The 22,324-nt window shown below is 38.0% G+C and overlaps 2 protein-coding genes and 1 pseudogene across 13 annotated transcripts in view; 1 reads left to right on the top strand and 2 right to left on the bottom strand.

Moving 5' to 3' along the window:
• Luc7l2 (LUC7-like 2 pre-mRNA splicing factor) overlaps window positions 1–22,324 on the bottom strand; it is a 63,427-nt gene that overhangs the window by 9,398 nt on the left and 31,705 nt on the right. For all 12 annotated transcript variants that reach the window (XM_063286004.1, XM_006236316.5, XM_063286003.1 and 9 more), the window contains 5 exons: window positions 18,380–18,478; window positions 15,036–15,146; window positions 12,404–12,547; window positions 4,298–4,474; window positions 3,660–3,751 (listed from right to left, as the gene is read on the bottom strand). In XM_063286004.1, coding sequence (XP_063142074.1) covers window positions 3,660–3,751; window positions 4,298–4,474; window positions 12,404–12,547; window positions 15,036–15,146; window positions 18,380–18,478 — 623 coding nt within the window. The remainder of the gene's footprint in view (window positions 1–3,659; window positions 3,752–4,297; window positions 4,475–12,403; window positions 12,548–15,035; window positions 15,147–18,379; window positions 18,479–22,324) is intronic.
• LOC120102490 (insulin-induced gene 1 protein-like) lies at window positions 4,783–9,986 on the top strand. The gene has a single exon (XM_063286939.1). It carries the CDS (start codon window positions 7,217–7,219, stop codon window positions 7,973–7,975), a length of 759 nt encoding a protein of 252 aa, XP_063143009.1. The 5' UTR covers window positions 4,783–7,216; the 3' UTR covers window positions 7,976–9,986.
• On the bottom strand, window positions 9,118–11,612 carry LOC103692107 (small nuclear ribonucleoprotein E pseudogene; annotated as a pseudogene).

Genomic DNA, 22,324 nt, shown 5'->3' with positions numbered 1-22,324 from the left:
GATTTCAGTGTGAAATGTCCTCCAAAAATTCACGCTGATGATCTGGTCCCCAACTGGTAAATCTAATCATCCAGAGCTAACTGAATCATAAGTATTCTTATCTAATCTTACCTAATGGATAAAAAATATACTGACAATTTTTTTTTTTTTGGTTCTTTTTTTCGGAGCTGGGGACCGAACCCAGGGCCTTGCGCTTCCTAGGTAAGCGCTCTACCACTGAGCTAAATCCCCAGCCCCTACTGACAATTTTTAATGTAGTCATGTATATTTAAGCTTGTGTACACTCATGGAGGCCAGAAGGTGTTAGCTCTCATGGAGTTGGGAGTTACAGGCAGTTATGAACTGCTCAATGTAGAACTGAACTCAGGTCTGTTTCCTCAAAGAGCAGCAAATGTTCTTACCATTTCTCCAGCCCCTACTGACAGATTCTTAAGTTGACAGTACTGTTGTTAGGCTACAGAAAACACTAAGTGCAACCTAGTTCAAAATGTAGGTTCTTTGAAGGGTGCATATTATCCCTGGATCTGTCTGAAAACTTTCTGTACTTGCCTATCTTGAAGTAAGCAGCTTTTCTCTACCATAGCCCTTTTTGATCTTTTAACCACCATGATGTTCTGCCTCAAACACAGGCCCACAGCAATATAGTGATCAAACCAGGTGCTGAAACTTCTGAGTTCATGAATCAAAATAAATCTTTACTTTTTTAAAGCTGTTTTCTCAAATATTTTATAATAGCAATGAAAATCTAACTAACATAGATCAGATAAACAAAGATATTGTTTAAAACAGAGCCTAGCATAAATAGTGAGTAAGTGACACACTTTTTTAGTTGATTATTTCAGGAGCAGTTAGAAATCCAGCTTAGGGGTTGGGGATTTAGCTCAGTGGTAGAGCACTTGCCTAGCAAGCACAAAGCCCTGGGTTCCGTCCCCAGCTCCAAAAAAAAAAAAAAAAAAAAAAAAAAAAAGAAAAAAGAAAAAATCCAGCTTATATAATTTTACACTATTTTATAACTTTATTTTATAAACACAGTTACAATACTTCTTAGAAGTTGTTTTAACTTTTTTAAGGTAGTCTTACACTACAGACCAGGATGGCTTTATTCTAGGTACTCTCCTGAGTGCTAAGATTACAGATATGAACCACATCTGCTTTTTTTCTTTTCCCTTTTTGTTGGGGGTGGGGAGAGATGAGAATTCACTATGTAACTTACTACACAGATTAAGCTAGTCTCAAAGCTGCAGGTCCTTCTACTTTAGTTTCTTATATGCTAAGATTTCAGGTATGAACTACCATACCTAGCTAAATATTTCCCCAATAAGATTATACTTTGCAATGAAAAGAAATTGAGGCTTTAAGAGGACTGAGATTGGTTTCTCAGTCTACCAGGGAAATGTGGGATAAAGATTTGAGCTTCAGTTTTTAAGAATAGTGCACTTGGGGCTCCCTGTCTGGGCATGTTAGTTGGCAATACTCCTTCCTGGTTCTTCATCCTCAGAGGCCCAGTTCCTCTTTACTTTTTAAGAGTCAATTCCCTCTGGAAAACAGGGCCTGTCCACTGCTACATCCCAAAGGTCTATAAGGTACTCAGTAGGTAAGCTATGAATGCTGTCAGGGCTTACTTCCTTGGCACTGGGGGGGAAACTCAGGCCCAGTAACCCCAGTGCTGGGAAGTCAGAGAAAAAGGATTAAGAGGTAATCCACTTTTACACAATCTACAAATATTGCAGTCCTACAAACAATATGAGGTCATCTAAGTCAATATACTGAGAATTCCAACATTATTTAAAATGCTATGTACACTATTATAAATACTAGATTCCTGAACAATATCTCTAGACAGATCAACCTAGGACTAGTGACAAATACTTGAAATCTCTGCATTCAGGCTTGAGTTATACAAGACCTGGGTTTAACAAGCAAGGAATCTAGATGTGGTATGTGACTTTTAACCCTAGAACAAGAGGCAGCTGGAAGCCTCTCTATGAGTTGAAGGCCAGCCTATCCTATATAGATCTAGGACAGCCAGGGGTATATAGAGAGACAATGTCTCAACAAAAATAGTGATATCAACAATAAATTTATAGTTAGTTGCAAGAAGTTCCAAAGAACAGTCTCTGACTTATATATATGCATATGCACAAAAAGATACAGACACACACCACACAAACAGCAAAAACATCTGGAATGGTGGGGAAAACCTCAGGATAAACTAACAAAGAGAAAGTTCTGAGGTAAAACTTGCTAAGTGGAAAACACAGGAAGAAATAGGGGAAGGAGCAAGACTGAGAAAAAGAGAGAAACAAAGGATTTCTCAAAACAGATAATCAACAACATAGCATTGTAGCTTTGCCCTTAAAGTCAAAAAGATTGCCAGCTAAAATCCAGCAACACCAGGGACCAGTGAAATGGAGACAGACAGATAGACAGATGCACACACGCCTATGAAATGCAAACTAAAGTTCAACTAAACTGAAAGTAATATGCTCAGAGCTTTTCAGTTAGAATGACCAATAAATTTAATTATTTTTGAGATATATATTAACTCTGAGAGAAGGTACTGAATATCAAAGACATAATACAATCAGAGAACACTAAAAATCAGAACACTTAAATTTCTTTGTGACATGACTATCTACTATAAAGTTCTGAACAGGTGCTATAAAAACAATGTTGCCACAATTGTGCCATGAAATTTGAGCTGCCAATGGGTAAAAAATGACTAAGAAGGATGTTTATAAGCAGACGTGTGTATGATCAAGCTGCATCAAGTTAATGGATTTTTATGATTTATGGCCCCACAGAGTGTGGTGATGCATACCTTTAATTCCAACACTCAGGAGGCAGAGGCAAGAGGCTGTCTATAAGTTCAAGGCTAGCCTGGTCTACATAGTGAGTTCCAAGTCAGCTAGAACTACACAGAGAAACACTGTTTCAAAAAATGTAACAAAAATTATGGTTCCTACAATTGAGAAAATAATAATAGCTTAATATAAAAATAAGAATTTCCAAATCTTTCCTCAAAAAGTATAAAATAAACAAAGGATGTCCTCCCCTGGCACATAACAACAACCAGGCGAGGGCCTAAGACCACCACCACAAAAGAAGAAAAGGCCATAATTCTGTTTTATAACGATACAAATCTATCCTAATATGAATTAATCAATGGGTAGTAAAAGGTTTTACTGCAAATCATACAACCTGAAGACATGGAACATCCGTTATTCGATTTTCCTCAAATTTTGAGAGAAATCACATCAGTTTAGTTGACTAAAATTTGAACACTGAACATCTCTAGCATAAAACAAACAAACAAACAAAAAAACCCACAAAACCAAGCATACTCAAAAACCTTGGATTTATAATATAAAATCATTTCAGATTTTAAATTAAGAGATGTTAAACAGGTTAGGTTTGTTACTCAGATTCCCAAATTAAAAAACCCCAAATTTCTAAACATGTCTGGTTTAAAGCATTTTACATAAATATGAGCTATTGAACCTATATTATTTCTATTAATTAAAATAGTCTTGCAGAATAAAATTTTTTAGGACAAGTTTCAAAATTACCATGTCCAGAATCAATGGCATCTCCAAGTCCTGTCTCATTCAGGCTGGAGACGCGCTTCAAACACAAGAACTATTTGACTCCCTACATACCTCCTCAGTTTCTCCCGTTCTTCTCTCTCCCTCTCTTCTCTTCGTTTCAGACGTTCCTGGTTTCTCTTCTCCTGCTTCTCAGCTACAACTCTCTTTAAGGTAATAAAAATTACAAAACTGGTTATAAATTTACTGGGCAAATCCCTTAATATCTTTACCTTAAAACATAAATGGTTTCCCACATAGTACAATTAACATTAATATAATTTAAAATTTTGTCAGGTACTACAATTATTAGACTTCCAAGCTGGTCTTCCAGAATTGTGGAAAACGGGACGTTAGAAGTTTCATGTTTCACCATGGTTTTTTTTTTTTACAAGTAGGAAAGGCAAGTATACCACTGAGCTCCAGTCCCATCATTCCTTAATGACATTTAATAATTTAATTAATAATAATAGTATTATACTACGTTGTCAACAGAGTCTCAAGACTGATAAATCAGAATAAGCAGTATTATTCTAATCCTAACTAATTACAGTACAGGGAAACTGAGACAAGAGGATTGATTACAAGTAGTTGAAGATCACACAGAGCTACACAATGAAACCTTATCAATGAAACTAAAAGAAAACTGATACAGACCAAAAGAGTCAGGTTACCCAGGATAAAGCGAAGGGCATTAATTTAAAAAAATGTACCTTTAATTCTTCGAGCTTCTCTCTTATTTCAATAAATCCCAGATGCAATTTACCCCCAAAATGATCAGCAAGTCGTCGGTCATTATCATGAAGACCTAAATATGCAGAACAGACTTCACAGACACGAAGTTTCTGCTGTTGAAAGCTGGAAGCTGGCATAGAATTCCGATAAACTTCCTAAACAAAATCAAGAAAACCAATGTCACACAAATGTCCTTAAAATAATGCAAGAAAATATACTATTTTTAAATAAAATGTTTATAGTAAATCCTTTGAGAGACAGCTCTGTTGGAAGTCAAGACTTCAACTATCCTTTACTCCGCACCTCCCTATGATGCCAAGACAACAGATTAAAGGTTATCTTCATCAGGATTCAGATGATTTATGCTCATGCATTTTATTTACAAGGTATTCTCAACACACACTGGTAAATTGGCCAATCCACTATCCTCTTTTCCTTTAACTAACACAATCCTGGGTTTTTTTTTTTTTTTTTTTTTTTGTTTGAAACAGTTAAAAATACATTTTCCAAGCCTGTATGTAGCTTTGGCTAGGGTGATATAGATAAAAATAGCTGGACAGAATCTACTGTAAATGCCATGAAAACAATAATCTAATAGTTTCAAGTCAGGAAGGAACTGATAAAGCAAAAAATAAACAGCTTAAACTTTGGCTCCATTTTACCTTACTATATCGCTATAAGCTATGAATAAAGGAAAAAAATGCACTTTATCTCAATATAAATGTTTAGGGGGATTTTTATGTGTAGGTTTGAGTATATACACCTAATGTATGTGAGTGCTCACAAAGGCCAGGTGTGAGATCCCACGTAACTGAGTCACATTATATCCAACTGAATAGAATCTATGTGTAGAGTGGGATTACTGGGGTGGTTTCTATGTGTACATGGAACTACATGTGCCAGAGTAGATGTGTGTTAAGGCTGGAAGCCAAATAGGAATCTACTTTTATTGCTCTCCACTTTATTTTTTATAAAATACTTAATTTTCTGTATACATGTGGCCTGAGTACATATATATATATACACCATATAGATGGAGGAAGACATGGACATCACAGAGATATCTGATCCCCTGAAACTAAAGTTACAAACAGCTTTGAGCTGACATGTGGATGCTGGGAACCAAACCTGAGGTCTCTGTTAAAAAGCAGTAAGTGTTCTTAACTGTGGAGCCATTTCTCCACACTCCCCCTTCTACCTTTATGAGACAGGATCTCTCCAACCTGGAATTCAACCAAGAACTCTAGACTGGCTAGACTGATTAGACAGCAAGCTCTTGAGATCCACTAGGACTGGAGGTAAATTTTGCTGTAAACACCAACTCCCCCCACTTTAAATTTAAGATGTATGGTCCAGGGCTCAGGTCCTCATGCTTGTATGGCAAGAATTTTACAACTAAGCAATCTTCACAAATTTTTACAATTAAAGATATTTTAATATATACTTTATATGTAAGTATAAGGAGAAAAAGAGTTGCTTAGAAAGACATAATACAAGAGTATGAGTATGGGGTTCTTAAAGAATTGGTTTATTAGAGAACATTTTTAAAAAGTATATTTTAAGCATGAGAATTAAGATAATGACAGTTAGGAAAGGAACAATATATAATCAAGTGTGGGTACTAGCTTTTCCAGAGAACCATACTTCAATGTCTTCACAATCAAAACACAAGATTTAGAAAAGTTTTAAAACTATTATCTTCAAAGTTACTAAGAAACCTAAATGGCCTAAGGGATACCTGACATGTTTACAACTGATAAAGACCAAAGAAAAAACAGAATCTTAGATATATTTAGAAACAAGTAAACTTTAAAATGTGCTAGCCTCAGTGAAAATCAACTAACAGTAACACATTAAAATTAAGGTTTTAAACCACTGTGTAAAGTTCTGAGTTCACTATATATAAAGCCTTGTGCTATTCTAATTGTCCCTTTGTTTTGTTTAAGACAGTCTCCCTATGTTTGTGTGCATATCGTCAACTACAATCATGAGGAAAAAGGGATCATAGAAGGCAACATATACCATACAACAGTAACAACAAATAATGTATAAGTATACACATTTTTTTTGTTGTTTTTTGGTTGTGTTTTTGTTTGAGACAGGCTCTCTGTGTAGTCTTGGCTATCTTGGAACTCACTCTATAGAACAGGATGGCCTACAACTCAAAGGTCTGTCTACCTCTGCTTCCCAAGTGCTGGGTATAAAGGTATGTGCCATCACCACCAAACAAAGTATAATTTTTAAAAAGGTCTAAAATCAATCCAAGCAGCTATTTCACAAGAGTAGAATACAAATAAATTACAGAACAAAGAGAAGAAAAATGTGAACAGAAACCACATTTGGTTGATAAGGGAAAAGTAAAGTCAAAAGATTGGTTCTCTGCAGGGGAAAATAAAGTCAGTAAATATCCAGCTAGTCAAATCATCAGAAAGAGCTGCAAGTGCCAGTCAGAGGTAGAGTATTTATATCACCAAGGCCAAAGGAAGAAGGGAGGGTAAAGTTGCCAAATGAGAACACCCTTTAACAAGAAGCAGTATGGGGCTGGAGAGATGGCTCAGCAATTAAGAGCACTGGTTGCTCTTCCGGAGGACCTAGATTCAAATCGCAAAACCCATATTGTAGCTCACAAATGTCTATAACTCCAATCTGACACCCTCACATACATGCAGGTAAAGTACCAATGCATATGAAAGGTAGGTAAATGATATATTTTTAAAAAAGCCGTTTCTGAATAATTTTGTCAAGTAAAATATAGAAATTCCATGAGAGAAAACTTTTGAAGTGACTTAAAAATGAAAAAAAAAAAAAAAAAATTTGAATTCGGCCGCTCCTGGGCCGTCCGGGCGCGATACATGTGCTGTGGTGGCGTGCACCTCTCACGGTGTGCCTAGCCGCCGATGCCCAGGCTGCACGACCACGTCTGGAGCTACCCAAGCGCGGGCGCTGCGAGGCCGTACAGCCTCCCGCGAGGCATGATTGCGGCGGCCCTCTGTCCGCAGGGCCCCGGAGCCCCCGAGCCCGAGCCCGCGCCCCAGGGCCAGCGAGAGGGAACCGCAGCCTTCAGCACACGACCCGGCAGCTGGCACCATGACCTGGTGCAGCGGAGCCTCGTGCTCTTCTCATTTGGCGTGGTCCTGGCTCTGGTGCTCAACCTGCTGCAGATCCAGCGGAATGTCACGCTCTTCCCGGACGAGGTGATAGCCACCATCTTCTCCTCCGCCTGGTGGGTGCCCCCGTGCTGTGGCACGGCAGCCGCTGTTGTCGGCTTATTGTATCCCTGTATTGACAGTCACCTGGGAGAACCACACAAGTTCAAGAGAGAGTGGGCCAGTGTCATGCGATGTATCGGGGTGTTTGTTGGCATCAACCATGCCAGTGCCAAATTAGATTTCGCCAATAATGTGCAGCTGTCCCTGACACTGGCAGCCCTGTCCTTGGGCTTGTGGTGGACGTTTGATCGATCCCTAAGTGGCCTTGGGCTCGGGATCACCATCGCCTTCCTAGCCACGCTGATCACTCAGTTTCTTGTTTATAATGGCGTCTACCAGTACACGTCCCCGGATTTCCTCTATATCCGTTCTTGGCTCCTGTGTATATTTTTCTCAGGAGGTGTCACAGTGGGAAACATAGGACGACAGTTAGCTCACAGTGACTGAGTTTGAGCACATGATTCAGGGCGGAAGCAGAATGTGGAGACACTGGTCCTGGGTGTGGTGAAGATGATCTTTTTCTCAATGTTCCATTTAGACTGGGCTGATGATAAATGACTCCTAAAGATGCGTTCACGTAGTCTAAATAGCAAGTGGAGGCAAGGTCTACTTACCTAAAGTCTTATACCTTGCTCACCCACCCTCACACCTGTCTGCACTGGAACATTCTATCCCAGGCTGTGAGAGTTGGGTAAGGGGGCCGGTTCCCCGAGTATTAGATTTCACTCATCATTCAAAGCAAAATGCCATATTTCAAAGCCTTGAATCAAAATGAATTACCAACTAGCAGTTTTATATCAGTGCCCAAAGGAGAGGGGTTGATGGTGCTTAACAGAGATGAAGTATGTGCAGTAAGAATATTTATCCAGAATTAAAATATAGGGTTGTGTAAAGAGGGGCTAAGGGCAGCAGTAAGTTGGAGGAAGATCATGCTCCCCGGAGGACCCAGTGCAGCCACATCTCCAGGTCTCGCTCAGGCTGGCGCTCACACGTGGGTCTCATCAGTGTGGGAACTATGCTGTTTACTGACAGGAGGTTTGTAGACAATCTTACTGACAGCCCAGGACAACACAAAGTCAGGATTCTGCATTTCGATGCCGGACTTTTCATCTCAATTTAAGTGAAGTTTTATCCAAGATCTGGACCATCTAAGAGTGAATAGCTGTCTGCTGTTTCAGTCGTAATGAGCTGAAATTGTGTCTCTGTCACTCCAGAGTGGAGAGGACTTTTCCACAGCCCTATGGAGCTTGCAATCTGTGATTGCCTTGTAAAAGGTTGAGTGTGCACGTCACTGCGTTCGGTGCGCAGTGTCCTGTGTGTGTTGGACAGCGTAGAACACATGGGACCTTGCAAGTATTGGGTCTTCAACTTCAAGTGCAATGTGTATGAAACCAATCTGAGCCTTGTATTCTCTTAAATATTTATTATTTTTTTTAACCGCGCGAGCTGTTCCAGAGAAGGGTTCTCGGGTCATTTCAGAGCTGTGTGGAGGCACACTCAGCAATACTGTGTCAGCCGTGACGCTCCCCAGTCACACCCTCCACTACACCCTAGTCCCCTGACATACTCCAGGTTTGTAAGTTTAGTGATTTTTTTTTTTTAAAGATTTATTTTATTTATATGAGTACACTGTAGCTGTCTTCAGACACACCAGAAGAGGGCATCAGAACCCATTACAGATGGTTGTGAGCCACCATGTGGTTGCTAGAAATTGAACTCAGGACCTGTGGAAGAGCAGTCAGCGCTCCTAACCACTGAGCCATCTCTCCAGCCCAGTTTAGTGATTTTTACTTACAAATTTATCCTTTTTTGCATTCTAAAATGTGTTTGTTTTAAATTATATGGAACTGACTTGGTGAGGCAGTCATTGGTCCCCGGGCAGGCAGAAGCTCTGCCTGTGGGAATCGGGTTTGGGTTCACTCTTGCAGGGCTCCTCATAGAGGCTTTGCTTATTTTGTTTTGAGGGAAATGTCTGGAGTAAACCTTTGTTTTCTGAAACTACTTTAGCTAAAAGAAAATGGGTTGTTCTAGACTTTGGAATGGTTCTTAAAGTTTCCTGGAAATAAAAATAAATGATTGGCACTTCAAAGACATTCTTTAGCCAAGACTTCAGTGTCTAGCAGAAACCACAAGTGACTAGAAGAGCAAGTGATCTTGGTGATGCACTTGATTGTATACAATGAGTATTTTTTCTCTTAAACTGGAAATAAATCTGTTAGAAATAATGTAGCCAAAAAAAAAGGTGAATCTGAAGGATGCTTTTGCCAATAGTTAGAGCAGTTACACTGAACCAAAGTGACTGAGTTTGTACAGATGGCAATCCGTACCAAGCATACTCACTGTCCTGATCTGAACACCCAGCGAGGTTCATGTCCGTGCTAAGTTTGCAGCATTGTGTTCTTTTGCATTCTTTTTTTACTTTTATTAAAGGTTCAAAACCAAAAAAAAAAAAAAAGAATTCTATAAAATTGCTCAAGAATGTAAATTTCTGATTGTTAGGCTATTCATTCTAAGATATTATTTCACCCTATAGCTCAGGTTGGCCATGAACTAAAAGTAATAGTGGTCATACCACCTGAGTGCTGTGACTCCAAGAATGAGCTATATGCATCTGGTCAGAATTTACTTTTTAACCAAACTTTCTCATAAAAAGTAAAAACAAAAAACCTAAGCTTCATTCTTTAATGGCTTCCGGTACAGTCTATCAAGTAATTACAGGAGAAAAATATTGAGTATATGATATTACTTTTAGAAACAATAGAAAATTTACAAACTAATTTTATAAATTGACACTATACTGATACCAAGCCAAAAACCAAGTTATAGACAAGTCAGAATGGCTGGGAGAAAAGAATACTGGCTGTTTGGAAGGCTGAAGCAGGGAGATCACAAGCTCAAGGCAAGACTGAGAAACTTCTAACGTCCTGTTCTGTCCAAAAAGGAAACTTAAAAATATGGGGATAAAACCTGGGTGAACATGCATGCCTTTAATCCCAGCACTTATGAGGCACAGGAAGGCAAATCTCTGAGTGTGGGACCAGCACATGCATTAGGCTTTTTTGTTTCTTTCTTTTTTTCGGAGCTGGGGACCGAACCCAGGGCCTTGCGCTTGCTAGGCAAGCACTCTACCACTGAGCTAAATCCCTAACCCCAGCTTTTTTGTTTCTTAAATTAGTATTTTTAGATGTCTTAGGGTCATGACTGTGGTATGTATATTACATATGTGTTATAAAAAGCAATGACAAATTTTTCCTTTTATCCTGCTTCACCTCAATTTTCCTTCCTGTAATGAAAGACATGGAAATATGCTGAAGAAGGTACTAAAATTGCTTCCTTCTACTCTGCTTTTCCACACTAGTATATAGAATGGAAAAACAGGAAAACTACAGCAGAATAGAAGAAAAATTAGAATGTACTCCAAAGAGATTTGAATGATAAAGGCTTCATTTTTCTGGCTTCTTCTTTTGGGGAGGGGGGTAACAAAAACAATCTCACAACATTTATTGTCACCTAATAATTAATATGCAAGTAAAACAAGATGAGTAAATGTAGCTCCCAGCAGAAGACACTTTTAAAAACACTGAACTGCCTTCTCAACTTTCCCATGCTTGACCTTGATAGTTGGAAACACTTTGGAGCAGAGTAATATCTCCTTTTAGCATGACCCGACCCAGTTTTTTCTTGACTTTTAGAATGAATTTCTTCTGCATCATCTAATACGAGGTTCATGTACTCATCAAAGCCAATAATACAACCCTCTATCCACATATTCACTTGTTCATACAGCCACGCTCGAATCCTAGATCTATTTTGCAAGTATCTGAAGATAAGGTTGATGGGCTACACCATCACCTTCTGCACCTTCTGGCCCTGGCGAGGTAAGCCATGGTTAGAAGTCACCTGGCTTCTTTTTCTTTCTTTCAAGACAGGGTCTTTTTCTTTCTTTCAAAACAGGTTCTCAATAAATCTATGATCCTCTTGCTCTGCTTTCCAACTGCTGAGATTATAGTTGTGATCTACTTCATCTGCAGATCTGTACTTTCAAACACCAAAATATTTTAAATTTGTTTTGAAGAGATACCATGACTACAGCAAATCTTGTAAAGGGAAAACTAAATGGGGCTGCCTTATAGTTCAGAGGACTGGTTCATTATCATCTTGGTTTGAAGCACAGCAGTATTGGGGCACAAATGACTCTGAAGAGATAGCCGAGAGGCATCTGGATCCCCAGGGAGCAGGAAGAGCAAGTAAGCCAATCACCTGGGCATAACTTGAGCATCTGAGACCTCAAAGTCCACCCACAGTCTTCGAACTCCACCACACCTACTCCAATAAGGCCACACCTCCTAATAGTGCCTATGGGGGAAGCCCTATCCTAGTGCACTAGGAGCCTATGGAGGCCATTATTAAACCACAAGAGTACCAATTAAAACAATTTGTTTACATGATAAAAGATTATGATAAAGACCTATACCATAAAATAGCAAATTGTACTGCTACAGTAAGTAAACTCACTATGGAAAAAAGTAAGTAGCACAGTGTAAACAGGTGTGTTAGTTTTATATGGTTAGCTACTAGTTTAATTACAATAAAAAATTCAATATAGCAACACTTCCAATTGTCAAAAAAAAAAAAAAACTTTGAAACAGAATCCTATAGTAAAACAGCAACTGCTTAAGTATTTCTAAAGTGATTTAATTTCCTTTAATAAAATTTTTAATAATTGAGTGAAATATATATTCTCTAAAAAGTATAGATACTAACATTTGACCTCTATTAAGAATTTACCTCTTTCCAAGATAACTGGGTCTCAAAAGATCTTATCTCAACCAAAAAAAAAAAAAAAAAAAGAACAAAAAGAAAAAGAAGTTTTACCTCTGCTTCTCTTTTCTTTGCCCGTGCTTTCTCTACTTCATCCATGACTTTCTGAGATTCTTCCACATTTCCTTCAGCTCCCAGTTGTTCCACTTTGGCCAACAACTTGCCTATTTCCTCATTTAACTCATGAACACGCTCTGCCTAGAAAAATCAACAACAAAAGATCATGAATGGACTGGAGAGATTCAGTGATAAGATTACAGGCTGCCTCATTGATAAGTAGCTATTAGCCCAAATGCTTGAATTACCCTAGATGCAAAGAACACATGAAACTCAAGGATGACCAAAATGTGAATGCTTCACTCCTTCTTTAAAAGGGGAACAAGAATACCTTTGGGAGGGAATAGGGAGGCAAAGTTTAGAACAGAGGCAGAAGGAACACCCATTCAGAGCCTGCCCCACATGTGGTCCATACATAGGCAGCCACCCAATTAGAGAAGATGGATGAAGCAAAGAACAGGAACCGGATGTAGATCTCTCCTGAGAGACACACCCAGAATACAGCAAATACATAGGCGAATGCTAGCAGCAAACCACTGAACTGAGAACGGGACCCCTGTTGAAGGAATCAGAGAAAGGACTAGAAGAGCTTGAAGGGGCTCGAGACCCTATATAAACAACAGTGCCAACCAACCAGAGCTTCCAGGGACTAAGCCACTACCTAAAGACTATACATGGACTGACCCTGGGCTCCAACCTCATAGGTAGCAATGAATGGCCTAGTAAGAGCACCAGTGGAAGGGGAAGCCCTTGGTCCTGACAAGACTGAACCCCCAGTGAACGTGATTGTTGGGGGGAGGGCGATAATGGGGGGAGGATGGGGAGGGGAACACCCATAGAGAAGGGGAGGAGGAAGGGTTAGGGGTATGTTGGCCTGGAAACCGGGAAGGGGAATAACAATCGAAATGTAAATAAGAAATACCCAAGTTAATAAAGATGGGGAAAAAAAAAGAAAATCCATATAAGGATTTTTCTAAGAATCAGAAGACAAAAATATATGTAAATGAATTATATTGGAAACATCTAGCTATTTCTACACTGCAAAAATAATAATAATAATTACAGGCTGCTCTTCTAGAGAACCTGGTTTCAATTCCTAGCACCCATACTACAGCTAATAATCATCTGCAATTCCAGTTCTAGGAGATCCAAAGCCCTATTTTGGCCTTCAGAGGCACTAGGACCACATATGATACACAAAAGGCAAAACACACAGATAAAAAAGTGAAAAAGAAAAAAAAAAGCAAAGGAACATATACAAGGTTATTTCAGAAACCCATAAAAGACCCATTAATGAAGCAAGACAGGACTCTTGCTATAGTACAAGCTGAACTCCAATCCCAATCCTCCCTCCTATGCCTCCCAAACACAATTATAAATCACCACACTTGGAAAAGAAAGTTTTAAATTAATAGAAACATCCAAACTTAAAAACAACAACAAAAAAAACCTAGGGTTTCTTTATTAAGCTTTTTTTTTAGATTTGTTTTTATTTACTTTATTCATTTTCTGTATGGGAACTCTGCTGCATGTACACCTGCATGCCAGGACATGAAATCCCTTTAAAATGGTCGTGAACGACCATAAACGTGCTGGAAATTGAACCCAGGTTCTCTGGAAGAGCAGTCAGTGCTCTTAACCACTAAGTCAGACCCCAGAAATACCCAATCTTAACAAATTAGTGTGCCAGTAAGTTACTTACTAAAGTGTCCCCAATCAAAACATTTCTTTCCTAATAGACCATAGCGTGTACATGGCTCAAGGCATACATATGCTATACATACATACTTTTATGTAAAAGTAAAACAGTCATGCACATAAAAATAAATCTTGCTGGGCATTGGTGATATATGCCTTTAATCCCAGCACTTGGGAGGCAAAGGCAGGTGGATCTCAGTGAATTCAAGACTAGTGGTCTACACAATGTCCTGTTCCAGGACAGTTAAGGCTACAGATCCTGCCTCAAAAAACCAAAAGGGGGAAAACAAAGGTTTAAAATTCTTTTAAAAAAAATAAAAAAATAAAAAAAAATAAAAAATTCTTTTTTAAAATGATGGAACTATACATGTATGCAAATGAATACACGCATGACTGACAAATTCTAAGTAATATTTAATTATCAATATATATAATTATAATATATAATCATTAATTTATATAATATTACTTTGCTAATTGTTATATTAGTTGTTAACATTTGTGTAGGTAAAAATAATTCCATAGATTACTTATCAGTAATCAAAAGTTGGACTAAGCCTGGCATAGTGGCACATTCCTTTATTTGATCTTAGCACTCTGACGCAAAGGCAAGTAGAGTTCAAGACCAGCCTGGTCTATAAATTATGTTCTAAGCCAGCTAGAGTTACACAGTGAGTCCCTGTCTTAAAAAAACAAAGAGAAATGAATAAAGAGAGAGTAAATAAAACAGGTTAAAAGTAGACTTTAAAATCCCAACACTTGGGAGGCAGAGGCAAAGCCAGGCAGATCTCTGTGAGTCTGAATCTAGTATGGTCTACAAAGTGAGTTCTAAAACAGTCAGGAGTATAAACAGAGTTCCCTATCTCAGACAGTAACAATAAAACCAAATAAAACAAAAAACCCTGATACTTTGAACTAATGAAATTTTTACCTTTGCTGCCACTTCAGCACTTATCTCTTCTTGAGTTTCTGCTAATCTTTTCTTAGACACTTCTGTTCTTCTATCACAATCTGCAATGAATGACTGTAGATGATCCATGGCCTAGAAGATTTAACATAAAACAATTACTGCCACAAATTAATGTTAACCTGAACAATAATTATAAAACAATATATTCTGGGTAGAGCGCTTACCTAGGAAGCGCAAGGCCCTGGGTTTGGTCCCCAGCTCCGAAAAAAAGAACCAAAAAAAAAAACAATATATTCTGGATAGGGGAAGAAGTCTTAAGTACAGAAATGCTTTCCTATCACACAGGAAACCCTAAGATAAATTTGCAACATTCCTCTGTAGCCTCCTCCTAAAACAAGAAAATCACAGGGCTGATGACATGGGTTAGTGACAGAGCATGTTTGAGGCTCTGGGTTTCAAGCAATTCTGAAAAATAAAGTTCAGAAAAAGGATCCAAAAACAAAAATAAAACCCTCGAAGCAACAATAATAAAAATAGTTTTGTTCTTATGGTATCATTAAAAAAAAAAAAAAGAAGAAGCCAAACAGTAACAACAATTTAGAAGTACACTGTTGTAGTCTCAGCATTTGGGAGGCTGAAGAAGGGTGAAGCAAAGAGTAGCTTGAATGACATCACGTGTCAAGTCAACCAAGGCAATACAACTAAGAAAACATCTCTACCAAGTCAAGATAACTTGATTGCTACTAAGCCTAAAGACTTAAGTTCCTTCTCCAGGAGACACAGGAAAGAACCAATTCCTGCAAGCTAATCTTTGACCAGACAGACAGAGACACATCATGGAAGACCACTATAATGTCAGTAAGATTTATTTCTGGATATTTAGGTAATTATTTGTATTCTGTGGTTTTCAAATTATTACAATAAAGATGAACTATGCCATTAACTAATTTAACAATGCTCAGATCAGAAAAAAAGTAAACAAAGTAGTTCAGCACTTGCTTTTCTTGTAAAACACTTGGGTTTGGTTCCCAGCATCCACATACAGTTAGCAACCATCTGTAACTACAAGGGTATCTGATGCTCCATGGGCACCAGTGATGCACCTGCTGAACATATACTCAAAAGACACACAAGCACTCACATGTGTGGGCGTACAAAATATTCAAACACACACAAAAAGAAAATCTAGAAGCTGAAAATACATAGAAGAAGAAACAATAGGTAGTAACTATTTTCAGGTTAAAATTGAAAAGATTTTTCAAATTGATAAAATAAATAAAAATACTATCTAAAGACAAAGTTATCCAAAGAAAAATAAAATAGGAAAATATATTAACACTCTACACGGGTTTGGGGATTTAACTCAGTGGTAGAGTGCTTGCCTAGCAAGCTCAAGGCCCTGGGTTCGGTCCCCAGCTCCGAAAAAAAGAAAAAGAAAAGAAAAGGAAAAAACAAAACAAAAAAACAAAAAACAAAAAACAAAAAAACCCCACTATACACAAGAAAAGAGGTCAACTTTCATAATTTGTAAAAAGTTAATATAGGTCAACTAGAAAACTGATTAACACATTTAGCCAACTTGGAAAACACATGCATTATATACATGATATACAATAAGCACATTCACTTTCACTCATAAAAATGCAAATTAAAACCCTTACATTCATATTCTGTCTATCAGCAGTGCCTAAAAAAGTCTTAACAACACTGTGCAGTACACAGGGGAAAAATCCACTGTATTACTTAAAAATAAATAGCTGAAATTCTCACAAAGAGTAATTAAGCATAATCTATAAAAATTGCCTTTGGCTCAACTACTTAGGTGTGCAACTGTGGACGTGGGCTGAAGACCGTCACCCTAGCGCCTAGAAGTCGGTCTTTCACTAGCAGCCTTCAGATGAAGATGTAGAACTCTCAGTTCCACCTGCACCATGTCTGCCTGGATGCTGCCATGTTCCTGCCTTGATGATAATGGACTGAACCTCTGAACCTGTAAGCCAGCCCCAATTAAATGTCCTTGATCATGGTGTCTCTTCACAGCAGTAAAACCCTAACTAAGACAATATCTAACAACAATGTTCAACTGATGGTAAGATTTCCTTGTAACTCAGGCCCAGTCAGTATTAAATGTATTTCTATAGATGGTTTTCATTTCCATTAACAAAAGTTCTTAGATATTCAAAGAGACGTAGGACCTATGTATTGTTAGCTTCAACTAAATAAAATTACCTAAATTTCACTGACAGAGAAGATTTTTATTGACCATTATGTCTTATGTACATGTATTTCATAAAATGTCAATAGTTTAAGGTGATATGTTCTTTAAAACGTGTAATTTAATTTTTCTATTTTTGAAGTATTTATTTCATATACATAAATGCTTTGCCTGCACATATCTATGGGTACTATGTGTATACACATTGTCTACAGACATCAGAAGAGGGCATCAGATCTCCTAGAACTGAAATTATGCTTGTGAGCAAAAATGAGTGCTCTTAACCACTAAGTCATCTCTTCAGCCCCATGTTTCTCTATCTTTATACAAGAAATTTTTCTTTCTTTCATCTCCCCCCCCCAGCCTTTATTTATTTTTATTTTTTTGGTTTTGCTTTGGTTTTTTTGCCTTTGAGACAGGGTTTCTTTGTGTAACCTTGGTTATCTGTAGACCAGGCTGGCCTTAAACTGAAGATTTGCCTGCCTGTCTCCCCTGTGCTAGGATTAAAAGTGTACCCCACAACCACACAGCAAGAAAGTCTTCTATTAAAAAAAGGATATTAAGTCACTTTGTAACTTGTGGATACCTAAACAGTATTTTCTATGTTTTTTATTATTTTACATTAAAAACATGGTACCAAGCTGGGAAGTGGGGGTTGGAGCATGCTTTTTAAACCCAGAACTTGGGAGACAGAGGCAGGTGGATCAAGACCAGCCTGTTCTACAGAATAACCTCCAGGACAACCAGAGCTGCAAAGAGGAATGGGGAGTGGGGAGGTAGGCAGCCTGGTACCAAGGATAAGGCGCACGTGCATGCGTGCGCGATGGCCAATAGGGTCCCAAGGCTGCAGGATACTCTGGAGATAAGTGCTTGCCTACACTTTTATAAATTTTCATAAACACTCAATCTCATATACTGAAAATTGGGAGATAGGACTAGATCAGTGATAAAGTATTTGTCTGCTCTCTATAAGGCCTTAGGTTTCACCTCAGTACTACACACTGGGGTAGTGCGGGTATTTGGGTGTATGTGTACTAACCTTCACACAATCACAAAGATACATTCCTAAGTCTTTCCTACTTAGACACTAGTTCATGTTCAAAATATCTTACTGCAAGAAACAATGTAACATGAAAGCAAAACCACATACATCAAGTTCAAAGAAAAAGTCTTGTTCTTTGGATGCAATTTCATAATCTGCTCTTAAAGCCAGGTCATGTACTTTCAAGCATTCTCCAAGATCCATTCTCTAGAAAAGAAAATAAAGACAATATATTAGAGACATGTATTGTAAAATTCATCACTATCACAGTTCGCTTCAGAATATATACTAAGTCATACACACAGTGAGTACATTTCTTCATTTAATGGACCTTCAAAATATAAAATTTTACATAATTAGACCTGAGCAGGTAAATTGGTTGCTGAGTGCTGGTATACAAAAGTCCTGGGTTCAATCCCTAGCTCTCCATAAATGTGGTGGTACAGACCTATAGTATCAGCGCTGTGTACATAGTAGGAGGAAGATTGGAAATACAAGGCCAAATACATAGCAAGTTCAAGATCAGCCTGGGCTCATGAGGAAATCTCCATGAGGAAATCTCAGGGGGAAAGCACAAACCAAAAAAAAAAAAAGGGGGGGGGGGTAATAAAACTATGATTCTTAATAATACTATTGGAATCTTTTTAGAATAAGGTGGCCTTTCTCGTTTTATTATATTTTATTTTCTTTACATGCACAGACACTCGCCATGGTGCAAATGTGGAGGACAGAGATCAACAGGTGGGAATTGTTTCTCTCCTTCTACCAATCATGGGGATTTGAACTCAGATTGACACTGACCCCTTCTCATTAGCCCAGAAAAATATTTCTCATGAGGATGCATTTAAAATGAATCTGAAGAGTGGGAAACGCTGGTGTGGCAGCAAATATCTGTAATCCTAGCATCTCAAGAGTCTCAGGTGGAGGCTGGAGAGATGGCTTAGTGCAGCTAAGAACACTGGTTATTCTTTCACAGGCCTTGGTTCCATTTTCAGCACCTACATGGCGCCTAACAATGACCTGCAATTACAGTTACAGGGGGTTTGACGCCCTCTTCTGGCTATGACACTCTCATCCAGCACCAGGCATGCATGTGGTACACAGAATGCAGATAAAATATGAACAAAATAAAAATGAATCTTAAAAAGTCTCAGGCTAGAGGATCTGATGACAGACAGACAAACAAGAAAAACTGGGCAAGGGAAGAGGCAGGGGTGGAGGAAGCAGAATTATAGTAGTATTACAAACACATTTAGTGGAACATTCCTGTAATAATCACAGCACTTGAAACACGGAGACAGGAAGATTACAAGTTAGGGGCCAGTAATCAGTCAGTGTCTCCCTCCTATGTCCAAAGCAAAACAAAAAACAAAAAACAAAAAAACAAAACAAAACAAAAAAACAACAACAACAACAAAAAAACAAAAAAAAAAAAAAACAAAAAACAAAAAAAAAACAAAACCAAAACCAAAACCAAAACCAAAACCAAAAACCAGCTAGCAAAACAAATTTCTACCAGGAATAGTATTAGAATATCTTCTACAGTAGTCTGATCTTTACTTACACATACAGAAGCTAAAATGACTCAGCCAACCTTGCTTTTATTTTGCCAATAACCTACATATGTATGAAAAAATATATTAACAATCATTTTGTATAACATCCCAAACTAAAGATAGTATATTTACTAAAGATTTTGAAAAATTTTAAAAAGATTTAAAAGAACTGATATAAAGTAGGAAATTTTTAAATACTTACACTTACAGTTATAAAAATTTACAAATACTTAGGTATGAGCAAAGAATTCTAAGGCTTAGAAGGCAGAGGAGGCGCTTTAGGCATTCAAACCAGATCTACATAGGATACCTGTAATCCTACATAGGATATAATTAGGAAGCTGAGGTAGAACCATCTCCAGTTGACTACATATCAAAACACTGCCTCAAAAAATTAAGCTAAGGTGCTAGAAAAATGGCTCAGCTGCTTAGAACACTTGCCCCTCCTCTTCCAAAGTACTCCAGTTAATTTCCAGCACCCCAGTCAGGCAGGCTCACAATAGCCTGTAACTATAGCTCAGGAATATGATGCCTACACAGCCACCTGCATATACCTGGCACATATACACAAAGACACACAGACCCTAAGACAGACAGACAGACACACACACACACACACACACACACACACACACACACACGCACACAAAATGAGAATGTTTCACAGTATGGCATGACTAAGATAAATCTATGTGATCTAAAACTGTACTCTACAATCTCATATCTATTTCTGTTTTTTAATGAATACTTTGATAATTAACTTTACATCTTGATTTTCTCTTGCATGTTTTAGTATAAAGATACCTGGTCTCAACTACTCATCTTTCAAAATGTGCTTCTTATGTCAGAATTTGTTCTAATATAGTTCTTCATTCATGATTATTGCTTGTGTGTGCAATGTGAGTGTGAGGAGTGAGGTGGGGGTCACAGGATGCCTGTGGAGATGAAAAAACAATCTTGCAGAGTCTGTTTCCGCCGTCTGTATTTACTTTACATGAGTTCTAAGGATGGAACTCTGGTTGCCAAGCTTGCACACCAAGTGCTTTTATCCATGAAGCCATCTTTACCAGACCAGAGCTTATTCTTAAAGCAAGTCTTCTGGAATTGGGAGTCCAGCTCAGAGGTAGAGCAAATACAAGACCCTGAGTTTGGTCCTCAGTCAAAAACAAAACCCAAAACAGCAAAAACTCAAGGCAACTAAAACTAGTCTTAGAGATTTCTTCACTTCACTTGTGCCCTTCTAAAATTAGCTATAATGAGGATATCTGTACCCCAGTACCTTCAGTATCTCATTTCTCAGGAACATAGCAGAATAGGTATTACAAGACAGTTTCTCTAAATTCTAGAAACCAAAAAGTTTTCTCTTTCCCTATCACCATGACAAAGTATCTGCTTTGACATGATATCAGACATGGCATTCAAAAAAAAAAAAAAAAAAAAACACAAACAAGTTCAAAGGACGCTCCTAACAACTCCCTGCCCTTGTAAAAGTCAATGTGAGGGAAAACCTACCTTGGTTAACAAATTCCATGACCTCCTATGTAATTAAAAGCCACTACAGAGGAAATCACGATAAAAACACAGAGTAGCAAGACAATTCTCCAGAGCCTTTGTTCCTCTGAAGCTCCAAGCAGACACCACATAGATGGAGCACTAGTGCTTCCAAAGCCAAGTGAAAGCACACTGGCTGCCGCTGCTGGTACTTCTCTTTAGAAATAGTGAGTGAAAACAAATAAAATGTTTGGTTACTCTGATTTCAAACTACTATGACCAAGAAGAGTTTTTTTTTTAATTTAACTAATAGTTTACTTCTTCATTAAATTTTCTACAAGTTCATTTCAGGTGTTGTAACTAACAGACATGCAAGTTACAAGTGGCAACAATTCAGTTCCACATTTAACTTCTGCATTTCAAATTTGTTTTTCCAAGAAGTCTTGACCAATTATTTCTGATCCTAATAATTCCTCTTTAAAATTCCTCAATAGTCTATAGTTTTTCTGTTTAACAAAGTAGATTCTATTAAGTGCTGTTGATTTTTTCATTTCTGAAAGTTGATGTTATCATTCCAAATGGACTCTAAGCTTCCTAAGAAAAATGATCTATTTCTGTTTCTACAAACCATGTTTTGCACTATCCATGTTTCCCAAATCATTACTATTAAATGCATTTGGCTAGACTAGGCAATTCTAAGAACTTGAGGTATAAAACCTGTACAAAGGTACATAGATATAAGCTTTAACAATTTCATTTTCTAATGTAGAAAATAATTATTTTAAGAGCCCCTCAGGGGTTGGGGATTTAGCTCAGTGGTAGAGTGCTTGCCTAGCAAGTGCAAGGCCCTGGGTTTGGTCCTCGGCTGGGGGGGGGGGGGGGCTCTACCAGAGTTTGATGGAACATATATATCCACTAAAAACCATGATCTGGGGCTAGAAAGGTGTTCAGGGGTTAAAGAACTAGTAGCTTTTCCAGAACCAAAGTTCAATTCCTAGTACATACA

Source organism: Rattus norvegicus, chromosome 4 (genome assembly GCF_036323735.1).
Source record: "Rattus norvegicus strain BN/NHsdMcwi chromosome 4, GRCr8, whole genome shotgun sequence".
Lineage (NCBI taxonomy): Eukaryota > Metazoa > Chordata > Mammalia > Rodentia > Muridae > Rattus > Rattus norvegicus.
The sequence above is the reverse complement of the archived record's forward strand: the minus strand, read 5'-3'. Positions and strand labels throughout refer to the sequence as shown.